Source organism: Mercenaria mercenaria, unplaced genomic scaffold (genome assembly GCF_021730395.1).
Source record: "Mercenaria mercenaria strain notata unplaced genomic scaffold, MADL_Memer_1 contig_3118, whole genome shotgun sequence".
NCBI lineage: Eukaryota > Metazoa > Mollusca > Bivalvia > Venerida > Veneridae > Mercenaria > Mercenaria mercenaria.
The window spans coordinates 17,480-30,517 of NW_026461229.1; the positions used below are offsets into that span (position 1 = coordinate 17,480).

The 13,038-nt window shown below is 34.8% G+C and overlaps 1 protein-coding gene across 1 annotated transcript in view; it reads right to left on the bottom strand.

Annotated features, from left to right (window-relative positions):
- Nucleotides 1-4,318: 4,318 nt before the first annotated feature.
- LOC128552749 (uncharacterized) overlaps nt 4,319-13,038 on the bottom strand; it is a gene marked incomplete at its 5' end in the record, with an annotated part of 37,948 nt that continues 29,228 nt past the window's right edge. Inside the window, one exon of the mRNA XM_053533806.1 lies at nt 4,319-8,552. Within this exon, the coding sequence (XP_053389781.1) occupies nt 7,715-8,552 (838 nt within the window). The remainder of the gene's footprint in view (nt 8,553-13,038) is intronic.

A 13,038-nucleotide genomic window follows, 5' to 3' on the forward strand; every position in this document is an offset into this window, starting at 1 on the left:
TGTTTGTTATTGACCTATATTGTGCAACAACAAAAATGTATGCTCATCGTGCAGAAAAAAAGAAAGGAGCGCAATGAAGTGACCGCCATTTAAGAATTGGTGGATTGGTGTCTGCGTACTTTTATAAAAGTTTGTAGTTTAATCATATTTTATTGTAATCATCACACAAGACATTATGGTAAATGTACAGACAATAATATACAGATACATATGTAAATATATATACAACAGCAAACTATCATTATACAAGATATATATATTACTACTGTACATTAATTAAGAAGTATTCAGTAACTTTGCGAATGTGCGATAATACAAAAGGGTTGGACCAAAAGTTATGCCAACATTAGAAATCGGTTCGTCCCTGGTTGTCAAATTAATGTTAGATTAAACTAAATGGCGGATAAAACTTGGTAACATCGTTAAGCCTTTGAAAATTCAGCATGTGACTGCAGCAAACATAGTCTATATTATATTGCTGTTGTTTCTTCTTGTAGGCGGATTTTGCCTGATGAATAAAAACAATCGTAGTAAATATATGGTGTACTTACGCTTTTTCAGGATGCTTTTTGGTCTGTCGCCGTCACCAACAGGGCTTCGCCGCCGCAGCATGATTTTTCTTTTGTCGGCCAAGTTCATTGTACGTAAGGATAGAAAGCGGTGGTTTTCCATCTTGAAAACTTTTATTTGAATATGGTACAAAGTTTGTTCCTTATTCCACAAATTGCTGATATTTGCAATAGTTATCAAAACTTGCTTGTACTGATTTATTTTCTGGACATTAACGCTTACTTCTCACTGTTTCATTAACAGTTTGTCTGTAAAATTGGAACATTATCGTAGGAGCAATCAAATATCGTCAGAGTATAAATTATAGTTTTCTGTATACTGAAGTTTGTTAGTGGATAACGGCAACATTGAGGCTTTCAAGAAACGAAACGTCATTGTATAGCAATCATGAGCCCTGTATCGCAAAAGAGCTGCTAGTTCCTTAATGATTTACTTTATTCTATTGAAACGTAAGCATCGAATCTTTATCATTTACTTTTTATTCAACTTTTAGATTAGTTTTAGGGCGCCAACAGTGCCAACATCTATTGTTCACCACAGACGACATCAAATAGCCGAACATCTAAATGTTAAGGTAGAAAAGTTACTGAAATCATTTAACAAAAACTTACAAATTACTCCATTGTAATTTTGTAATATGTACATACGCGTCATTTCCCCCCAAGAACGTTACTTAAAATCATAACAAGTAATATCCAAATATAATTCCATGGAACATACGTGATATCCCATCCTGTGACAAGATGTGACATGTTGCGCTTCCTATCATGATGTATATGCAAATCAAATTCATGGAAATTCTAATCAATGTTATACAAGCTTCCCCAGAAACATAGAAACGACTCCCTGTGGGACAATGATCACATCTTGCAATGATTTCAGAAATAAAAATCCAATTTCTTCTCAAGAATTTGGGTCATTTAACTTTCTTACCGATTCTTTACTTTCATGTAGGAAGAAAAAAGACCTGGATTTGAGACAAATGTTTAGTAGTTACTATTCAGTCAAGGAAAAGTTCTCAAGTTGTTTTTGATATTTCTCATAGAAAGAGACCAAAGACACGTGGAACTTTGTTATTGAAATAATAGGTATATGACAATTCTCTTTGAACATCTCCAACGCGTAGAAGACTTGTCATTACTATGGTATCTGTTTAAACTATTCTTTTCATCGCAAACATTTTTTTTAAAGTGATTTAATGTAGCTCTGTAGTCGAAGTTTACATCACATTTTCCTTAATACTGTCTTTCTGTTAGAAGCAACATCGATCTCCATTTGAACTTAAAAGTAAAAGGTTGATATAATTATATATAAATTGTTGACAGATCAGTGCACTCTGAACCTTTGTATTCCTGTCTTAACACAACAATAAATATTGTTTGTTTATTGTCAACAAAAACACATTTTATGTGTACAATTTTTAAACAACAGCAATCGTTGAAACTAAATACAGGTTTGCTCATTAGGAAATAGGACAAGGGGATTTATGAAAATGTTGTAACCACTGAAATAATGATTATTCAATTATCATAAGAATGTAATGTCCAGGGACAAGTCATTGGTCAAGATTGCGCAAAGCATGAATATTAATTGACAGGTATCACGCGATAACGTTCGGATAATATCGGACATGTACATTGATAAAGTATGTGCAATTCATCATCCATCACATTTTCGGTAAAAATGGCTTTAAGTATATCTTGTTAAAGAAGCCCTTGGTATTAACTTGTTCGATTTTTTCCTGTAGTTTTCCGTGTTAGTAAAAAAGGCTTTAAAGTGTTTCAACATTATAAAATCAACATGAGTATATATTAAAAAATGTAATACCTATCAGGATTCCACTATGTCATATATATATTTTAGGTTAATGAATGGACGAGTACATTGAAAACGTATAGTCTACGTGCGAATAAGGTTACCTTAACAAAGTATGAATACAAACGGACAAACCTGAACTGTTAGAATTATTATTATATAAGTATGTTAATGCACTATCAACGATAAAAAAATTCAGTCAAGAAAAGTATTGCTTACAGTCAAAAGCTTGATTTCTATATTACTATTTTGTTATAATGTTATTAAAAACGCTTTACCTGAAATGTTTTCATTATTTGTGTGCGTGCGTGCGTGCGTGTGCAAACATTCGCGTTTCTGATCAAGATTCTGATTATTTACCACACGTTAATATGTTACGAGAACTTTCAACTCTAATACATCCAGCTTATTTATATTAATCCAAATATAATAACACGATTTTAATTACAAAACACACGTTAAGAAGATAACGGAAGTTTGAAAAAAAATACCACAGAACCCTTGCCAACACGATACTAGTAATAGAAGCTGCCATGAATCACAGAACACTCGCTAACAAGATAATACAATCTTGAATTTAATCGCAAAATAAATGCCAACAAGATAGTAGAACTTTTAACTTTTATCACAGAACACACACCACGAGCATAATTTCCGCGAAAAGTAAGTGCTGTGTGCGCATGATACATATAAACATGTTGCAATATTAAGTGGACATGTCTGTCAATGACTAACTTAATACATAGATAGTTCACAACTAGTATTCAGGTATATAAAATTGTCACCATACGAACCTGTGTTGACGTGTTTAAGACCAGGAACGTACTAGGAATCTCGTTTATTGTAACAATGTATCATAATATTACACGGCTAAAACGTTTAATTGATTCTTAACCAGAGTACTGATTTTGTATATGAAAGCACATATGATTATGGATTAAAAGAAATGCTAGTTTTATTATGTACAGTTTTGGTTTTTGTTGTAAAATATTATGTTTTTATTGTGTGAAAAAAGATATATTCAGTCTTTTGATTAAAAAGTCAGCCCAAAGTGGGATACAAGTTGGAAGGTAAATATCTCGCCATATGAAAGAAAACAAGAACAGTTTAAAAGCAGCTATCAGGCAGCTTAAGATGAGACATGATCGCAAATAGTTGCATTGAACTGCTCAGGCTTGGGAGGCGGACAACAGCAGGAGGGAGATAATTCCAGTGATACTTTAAATAATCTGTAGTTGCTGTAAATATCTTGTAACTGAGTGAATGGAAGTGATGTGTTGGGCGAGAGAAAGGAATTATGAAGCCTTCATTGGGGGTGGCAACTACTTCTTGGTGGACTTTGTACGTCTGCGATCAAGGCGACGAAGTATGAGGTTTGCAAACGTTCTATGTATCTTATCCTGTAATATATAATGTTGTTTTAATCTGTGCAATATTGATATAAGTCTCTTATAATTCTGTTATAGAATGTCTATATGAGTAGATGAGACTATAATAAACAATAAAGAATGAGGTTACAGTTTACAGTTAATTTAATACTCTCAGACTGACATATACAATTGTGACATGAGGATACACAAAAAACATTTACACACATATACATCAATTTGCCAGGCTGTACAAACAAACAAACAAAAATAAGGGAAATTTGAGATGCACAAAAAACGCATCTCTGATTACGTTAAGCGATCAGTAGAAATGATGATGAACTATACATGGGTGTTTTATAATTAAATAACACATAAAACTCGACCAATCACTGGTTTTACTTGTTAATAACAATAATGGGTGATTATAAAAATGACATAAATATTGAAAAATAAAAGAAAACTTACACATGTTGATCGCAATCCGAAGGAAGACTTTAAACACTTTGTATGACACGTTACTGACAACCACACATTCAATACTAATTATAAAGAATAAACCCAGGTCAGTTTGAAATACAATTTATTTACGAATTTCATTAAGTAATTCAAAATCTTCATACGTATTCTTATTTCTATTCAACTGGTCCAAATACCAAACCAGCCAAGCGTATTTGAATAATACACACTTAACCTAATAAAAAGATGTATTGTAATGATCCAAACCTGAAATTTCGGTTGTTTTACTGAAAAAAAAACCAGCAACAAAAAACAACGTAAAACAACCATAAATGTTCAAACAATACAAAATACGCGAAGTATTTGCAACTCGTGCGCAATTGCACATCCGTCTATAGCATCTGATGTTGCAGCTGATTTCTTGAATTTATTTTTCAATAGATTATCAAAGTCTGGGTTTTCATATAAATTATTATAGATATATAAATGTTACAAATCGAAAGTGTCAAGGCATATCGTCATATTCAAAGGAATTGAACTTCGTTACAGTATGTCTAGATGTAAAACAAGTGGCCACTTTTTACTCCAGGTTAATGATTTTTTATCCCATGGTCATAACGTGTGTAAGTTTGATACAAGTTAAAAATAAGTTAAAAAGAATAAACTAAATACTAATCTACAGCTATTTGGATTGCAGGAAAGTTTTCTCCCATAATGTTTCCTATTTATTCCTAGCAACAAGAATCCTTCAGATACCGACTTAATTTGTTTGTATTCTAAAAAGAACCACCAAATTTGCAGTCGGGGTCCTACGTTGCCAAGTGGTTATGGTCACTTGACAATCATCGATATGGGCTCAAAACCTCGATTGTGATGTAGACGTCTTCATGTGAGGAAGATATCCACCTAGCTTCCGGTAAGTTGTTGGTTCTACCCAGGTGCTCGTCCATGCCAGAAACAATATTTGGAGGTATACCCGGGGTCTTTCTCCACAACCAAAGCTGGAAATACCGCCATATGACTTGAAATATATCGATGCGACTCTTAATCTAACTTAAACAAAACAATATTAAACAAGATGACCATGATGGTCCTGAATCGCTCACCTCTTCCCACATGACCTAGTTTTGAGTATGACGTCGTTTTTTTCTATTATTTGACATAGTGGCCTAGTTTTTGCGCTCATGTGACCCGGTTTTGAACTTGACCTAGATATCATCAAGATAAAAATTCTGACCAATTTTCATGAAGATCCATTGAAAAATATGGCCTCTAGAGAGGCCAAAATATTTTTCTAATTTTACACCTACTGACCTAGTTTTTGACCGCAGTTGACCCAGTTTCAAACTTGAACTAGATATCATCAAGATGAACATTCAGACCAATTTTCATAAAGATCCCATGAAAAGTATGGCCTCCAAAGAGGTCACAAGGTTTTTTTATTATTTGACCTACTGACCTAGTTTTTAAAGTCACGTGACCCAGTTTCAAAACTGACTTAGATATCATCAAGGTGAACATTCTGTCCAATTTTTATGAAGATCCATTCAAGTGTATGGCTTCTAGAGAGGTCACAAGGTTTTTCTATTTTAAGACCTACTGACCTAGTTTTTGATCGCAGTTGACCCAATTTCAAACTTGACCTATACATCATCAAGATAAACATTCAGACCAACTTTCATACAGATCCCATGAAAAATATGACCTTCAGAGAGGTCACAAGGTTTTTCTATTATTTGACCTACTGACCTACTTTTTGACGACACTTGACCCACTTTCGAACTAGACCTAGATATCATCAAGATAAACATTCTGACCAATCTTTTATGAAGATCCATTCACAAGTATGGCCTCTATAGAGGTCACAAGGTTTTTCTATTTTTAGACCTACTGACCTAGTTTTTGACTGCACGTGACCCAGTTTCAAACTTGACCTAGATATCATTAAGATGAATACTCAGACCAACATTCATACAGATCCCAGAAAAATATGGCCTTTAGAGAGGTCACAAGGTTTTTCTATTATTTAACCTACTGACCTAGTTTTTAATGGCACGTAACCTAGTTTCAAACTTGACCTAGATATCATCAAGGTGAACGTTCTGACCAATTTTCATGAAGATCTTATGAAATATATGGCCTCTAAAGAGGTCACAAGGTTTTCTATTTTTAGACCTACTGACCTAGTTTTTGACGGCACGTAACCCAGTTTCGAACTTGACCTAGATATCATCAAGGTGAACATTCTCACTAATTTTCATGAAGATCTTGTGAAATATATGGCCTCTAGAGAGGTCACAAGGTTTTTCTATTTTTAGATCTACTGACCTAGTTTTTGAAGGCACGTGACCCAGTTCCGAACTTGACCTAGGTATCATCAAGATGAACATTCTGACCAACTTTCATAAAGATCCCACAAAAAATGTGACCTCTAGAGTGGTCACAACAAAAAGTGTACGGACGCAGGGACGGACGACGGACGCCGCGCGATCACAAAAGCTCACCTTGTCACTTTGTGACAGGTGAGCTAACAAAAAGCAAGAGTTTTAGTACATTTGGCCTTCTAGTAGTAAAAGAAGTATTGTTTGTAAAGGTTTATGTCTGAATGATCGTATAAACAGGCCTACTGTTTGGACTAGCACAGCTTTAAACAAAGTCTGATGTCCAAAGAGCATCAAGTTTCGAAAATGCCTACTGTTGCAAATTGCTGTTTGACAAAATCTTATAAAAGTATCGTCTTTTCAAAAGTAATGTTTTGATACAAAGATGTTAATATTTTGGCAAAACTAAAGGCAAGGCTCTGCAAAAATGAAAATCTGATATGCATGATTTGAACAGGTAAAATTTTCTTATACTGGTACACATTGAAAATAAGACATTTTATGTCTGCTGTACTGGTTTTCAGGTACCTTTTGATTTTTTTCTACCAAATACCCTAATGCGTATACCAGTTTCACAAACTGCTGTTTATACTCGTATCTTTTTAAATGGAGAATAAAATTAGGATATACTCGCCAGGAAAAACATTTGTATTTATTACTTTTGCAATAACACAACTTCGAAGATGAATTTCGCCAGGGTAAAAAAAATTAAGACACTTCTTACGAATAGACACCGTCACGCATGCATCAACGTTCGAAGAACGAAACTCGGAAACATTCAACATGCAATTATTGTTATAACATATTCGTACCATAAAACTTTTCTGAGCAACCTATAGCTGCATACTTAAGACCTCGTAGTTTATACTTATCTAACAATCACTCGTGCAAAATGAAAGGTGTAACTGTACTATAATAATAATAATATATACTTTAAACGTTGATGAATATGAACCCAAGGCGCATCAGAATAAATCTCTCATTCAAACTTAATATTTTAATTGCTTAAATTTTATCGGTAGTAAATACATATGTACGAAAATCATAACTTCTGGCGGGGGAAAGTGATTTTGTAATTAGTTAGGATATCACATTTTTTGCCATTTATAAATCATGTCAATTTCAAGTAGAGCTATCTTCAATACAAAATATTTTTTCTCTCTCGGATTTTCTAAGGAACAACATTTTATTCTTTTTTAAATAAAACAAATTTTGTATATTGTTTTCATGAAGCAGCATTTTTTTAAATACTCCTGTAACGGAATAGACTGAAACTATGTGATCTGACCATGTGAGTAGCAGTTGCTCGCTATAAACGGCAATGCCATTTGATTCAGATCGAAATACCCGCGTTACATCTCCATCATAATTACATACCACAATTTTCACCTTTGAGCTGACAAAGAAAAGTTCTTCCCCTGTTGTAATATCTGTAATATGTTTGTTTTTACTTTGTTTGCTTTCACTAGAGGGTAAGGTGTCATAAAATAAAGGATTATTATCGCGATCGTGCGTAATTTCACGAATACGTTTCCAGGTCTGGTCATAAATACCAACAGACACATTCGTGTACATAATGTATTTCCCTCCATGTACACGCACCCCGCTCCAGCCTTGATAAACCGGCATGTTTTTAATTTCTCCAAGTTCTATGCCCGAGTCATTAACGGTCGCATGCTGCATCTTGTTTTCTTCCTGCGAGAAGATCATAATCTCCTGCCCTTCGGTAAAGGATATACAACGTGCACGATAATCAAGGTTAACAGGTCCCTCCGTCGTACAATTTCTCAAATTAAGCTTTGTTATATAGTCTTTTAAAACATCGGCTTTAGAGTATCCAATGCAGACTACCGTCCCATCTGGCATTTCACAATAGTCAAACATACCTATATCAAGTTTTGTGTCTCTGATTAACCTATATTCGGGCAAGTTTTCTTTTACATTTCGCCCTGGAGCCTCTCTGAAATAGTGAAACAATGTTACATTTAGTTTGATTTACTACACATTTCACCAGTATCTATTCTTACTTGTACTCACTTCTCAAACATGATATCAATACAAAACTGGAATTATGCAGAAAAAATATAATGACAGTCATGTGTATCTTATAACCGCATTCTGCATGTAGAGATAATTACACAACTGAAGTCAGATAAAAGTAAGTTTTCATGCCTATAAGTAAAACACTATACCTGATAATAAAACAATACAAAATAGAGCTCAAAGGACCATGTATGATAAGGTACTCTTTTAGCCACCAAATTTTGAAGAAAATGAAATTAAAACTACATCTCAACGATATGAATTATTTGAAAGATAAAGGATTAATCTTGCATTTTATAAAGAAACAAGAGGGCCATGAAGGCCCTGTATTGCTCACCTGACCTACAGACCTAAAGATCATTAAGATTAACATTCTGACCAAGTTTCATTAAGATATGGTCATAAATGTGGCCTCTAAAGTGTTAACTAGCCATTCCTTTGATTTGACCCACGTGACCTAGTTTTTGACCCGATATGACCCAGATTTGAACTTGACCTAAAGATCATCAAGTTTAACATTCTGACTAAGTTTCATGAATTTACAGTCATAAATGTGGCCTCTAGAGTGTTAACAAGGTTTTCCTTTGATATGACCTAGTGACCTAGTTTTTGACCCCAACTGACCCAGATTTAAACTTGATCTAAAGATCATCAAGATTAACATTCTGACAAAGTTTCATTAAGATATGGTCATAAATGTGGCCTCTAAAGTGTTAACTAGCTTTTCCTTTGATTTGACCTGGTGACCTAGTTTTTGACCCGACATGACCCAGATTCAAACTTGCCCTAAAGATCATCAAGTTTAACATTCTGACTAAGTTTCATGAAGATACAGTCATAAATATGGCCTCTACAGTGTTAACTAGCCATTCCTTTGATTTGACCCACGTGACCTAGTTTTTGACCCGATATGACCCAGATTCGAACTTGACCTAAAGATCATCAAGTTTAACATTCTGACTAAGTTTCATGAATATACAGTCATAAATGTGGCCTCTAGAGTGTTAACAAGCTTTTCCTTTGATTTGACCTAGTGACCTAGTTTTTGACCCCACCTGACCCAGATTTATACTTGACCTTAAGATCATCAAGATTAACATTCTGACCAAGTTTCATTATGATATGGTCATAAATGTGGCCTCTACAGTGTAAACTAACTTTTCCTTTGATTTGACCTGGTGACCTAGTTTTTGATCCTACATGACCCAGATTCAATCTGGACCTTAAGATCATCAAGATTAATATTCTGGTCAAGTTTCATTAAGATTGGGCCAAAATTGTGACCTCTAGAGTGTTAACAAGCTTTTCCTTTGATTTGACCTGGTGACCTAGTTTTTGACCCCAGATGACCCAATATCGAACTCGTCCAAGATTTTATTGAGGGTAACATTCTGACCAAGTTTCATTAAGATTGGGCCAAAAATGTGACCTCTAGAGTGTTAACAAGCTTTTCCTTTGATTTGACCTGATGACCTAGTTTTTGATCCCAGATGACCCAATATCGAACTCGTCCAAGATTTTATTGAGGGTAACATTCTGACCAAGTTTCATTAAGATTGGGCCAAAAATGTGACCTCTAGAGTGTTAACAGTCAAATTGTTGACGACGGACGGACGGACGGACGACGGACGACGGACACAGGGCGATCACTAAAGCTCACCTTTGAGCACTTCGTGCTCAGGTGAGCTAAAAATGCAACAGTTTTGCCTAAAAAGTCATGACACATGGTCTAGTTTCATGCCATCAACACAGATTTTGTACATTTTTAGATATTTTCGTGCACTTTATCACCAAAATACGATACGAGCACAGGGGAGAACAATTTTAATTTTTGGATATGTTTTGAGGATTGCAAAAACACGAAGAACGATACATGAGAGAAAATTGTTCTAAAGTGCGCTCGTAGTAAATTTTGAACAAATACGGTATTTTCGTCGGAAAATTCTACTCTGAAAATAGCCATGTTCTGTTCTGTTCTGTTCTTGTAAATTCCCCCGTCCGTATCGAGGCACTCCAACAAAGGATATTGGTATAAAGGTAGCAGGGTACACTTTTTCGAATTTTGGCCCCCGTCAATATTTGTTATAAAGAGAACATCGTGATTTTGGATGTCTGTAAATTAAGGTGAGAGATAATGATTATTAATTCTTTAGAAAATTTATACAGCCGATACATGTAAAACTCTGATGTCAGTTGGAAAACTAACTGCTGGTAGCTTTGTATGATCAATGAGACACCATTTCGCGGAAAAATTCAATTCACGGAAGGGTTCTGTGCTTGTTGATTGATACTCAGGAACATTTTCGTTATTTTCCGAAAAAACGAGCTGGATGGGACCCCATTCCGTTTATGTCCTGACGTTCAGTAAGGACTATTAAATTAAGAAATGCAATAAAATTGGACAGTGTTCTTGCAGCGGGATCATTGTAGACTGTTCAAAAGGTGCAGAATTGATGATTTTGGCACGCTATTTTTCATGGATGATGTAAACCTTTCGCTTTGATAACTTTCTTTATTTTGTATGAGAATCCTGAACTTGCCATTAATTAAAAGCACAAAATATGCACGCAATTTATAAAATAGCCACCCAAATTTTGCTCATAGGGGAAGTGCAATATTGCGACTCGCTACATGTAAGACCGTCCGTGCCCAAAATTTTCGCATCTAAGTGTACCCTGCTACCTTGATATTTTAACTTTGAATTTTTAATGTCATAACATATCTATGCACTTAAAATGCAGTCATGCAATATCATTTACAAAAGTGTACCTTGCTACCTTAAGGAAAATCTGCCAAAATTAAATTTTGAAAGAACTCTTAAATTTGTGCGGTTTCAAATAGTTTAGAACCTCTTCTTCGATATTCTAAACTTTCTGGGCACTTAAAACGCTACCTGACGGCACAGCAGCTCAAAAATGTTACGGTGAGGACACATAAAAGCATAAAAGTCAATATACACGCATACAATTTGTTTGGATTCTAGCTCCAGTAACAAGGTTCTGGTACAGTAAAAACATCATTTTTATCGTTATTAACCCACACAGCGCATATTTGGCCCACCAGCTATGCAGTTCGTCAATCAGGAGGATGGTCGGACGGTGGGGACCCCCATGAAATAAGAAAATAAGGGGTGGAGACATTTTATTTTCGCAGAATGGTGCAGAATTGCCCTTATATCATTCCTAATGACAAAATACGTTAAATCATGTCAGAAAATGGTAAAAACGGATGTATTGTACGTTCTTTGTCTCGTAGCGACGATTTGTAAATTTTGGCTAAATTTGTGCATTAGGGGTGGGCAAGTTTAGAGTCTCTCATACAGACTTCTTGGAATTACCCAGTAGGGGTATTGTCGGGGAAGTGGGTGGGTGGCGGGGGGGGGGGTATTTTGAGTTAAGCGGGTTGTAGAAGGGTAGGAAAATATGTTTTCGAGAAGATGGGTTCTTTTTTCTAAAGAACTACTTCCGGGGGTGGGGTGGGGGTATTTGAATTTCTGAAATGGTCCGTTTATTCAAGGTTTATTTTCGAGTCCCAGCCAAGATTGGTTGCACATTCTTCTCAGACCTTGTTTTAATGTTGGAAGTGTCTAGCCGTCCAGTAACTGGATACCTAGCCTGCATTCTAGCAGTCCGGTCAGCTATAAAATACTCGGGCGATTTTCTAGCCGTCCGGTAACAGATTTCCTAATGAATAAGTAATGATACCTGTCATTTACTAAAGATATCAATACTTATCTTTAAAAAAAATCATGTGTGCATACATACTAAAGATTTAGTTTTAATTGTCTTGAATAAATCAATGCATTATTCATGTAATGCCGAAATCAATGATGGCAGTGTCGTCACTCATTATTAAAATCTGTTCATCTGGTGGCGGGAAAAATAATGCTTTGTGGGATCGGAATTTTTAAATTTCAACAACTTTTTCACTGGATTTTCAAAAATAGAACAGTTTTAAAATACTTACAGGTTTCATATTTTAGTATATCAAAACTTCTAGAAAAACAGTAGTTAAGCATTCATAATTAACCCATTTTCTTTCGAAATAAAAGTCAAAATTAATGAACTGCTTTCCATTCATCAATTTATTTTATAAATTTGTGTTTTAAGAATTAAAGTTTAGGCCGTTAGAATAACATCACTTTTTACAAAATAACATGGACGTTTGGCGACCAATGATGTATAACCAGGCTATTAGATAAGCCAAATTCTTTCATAAAATTTTATGAAAGAATTTGGCTGATTTATCATTTATAAAATTAGAATATCAACGGATTTGTATACAAACACGCTCTCATTCGTTAATATCGACTTCTGGTCGATGAAAATACTTTGGTTTGTTTAAGAAATAATATATCTCATCCAGTGATTTGTTGTTGAATAAATCATTGTTTGGAGTAAAGT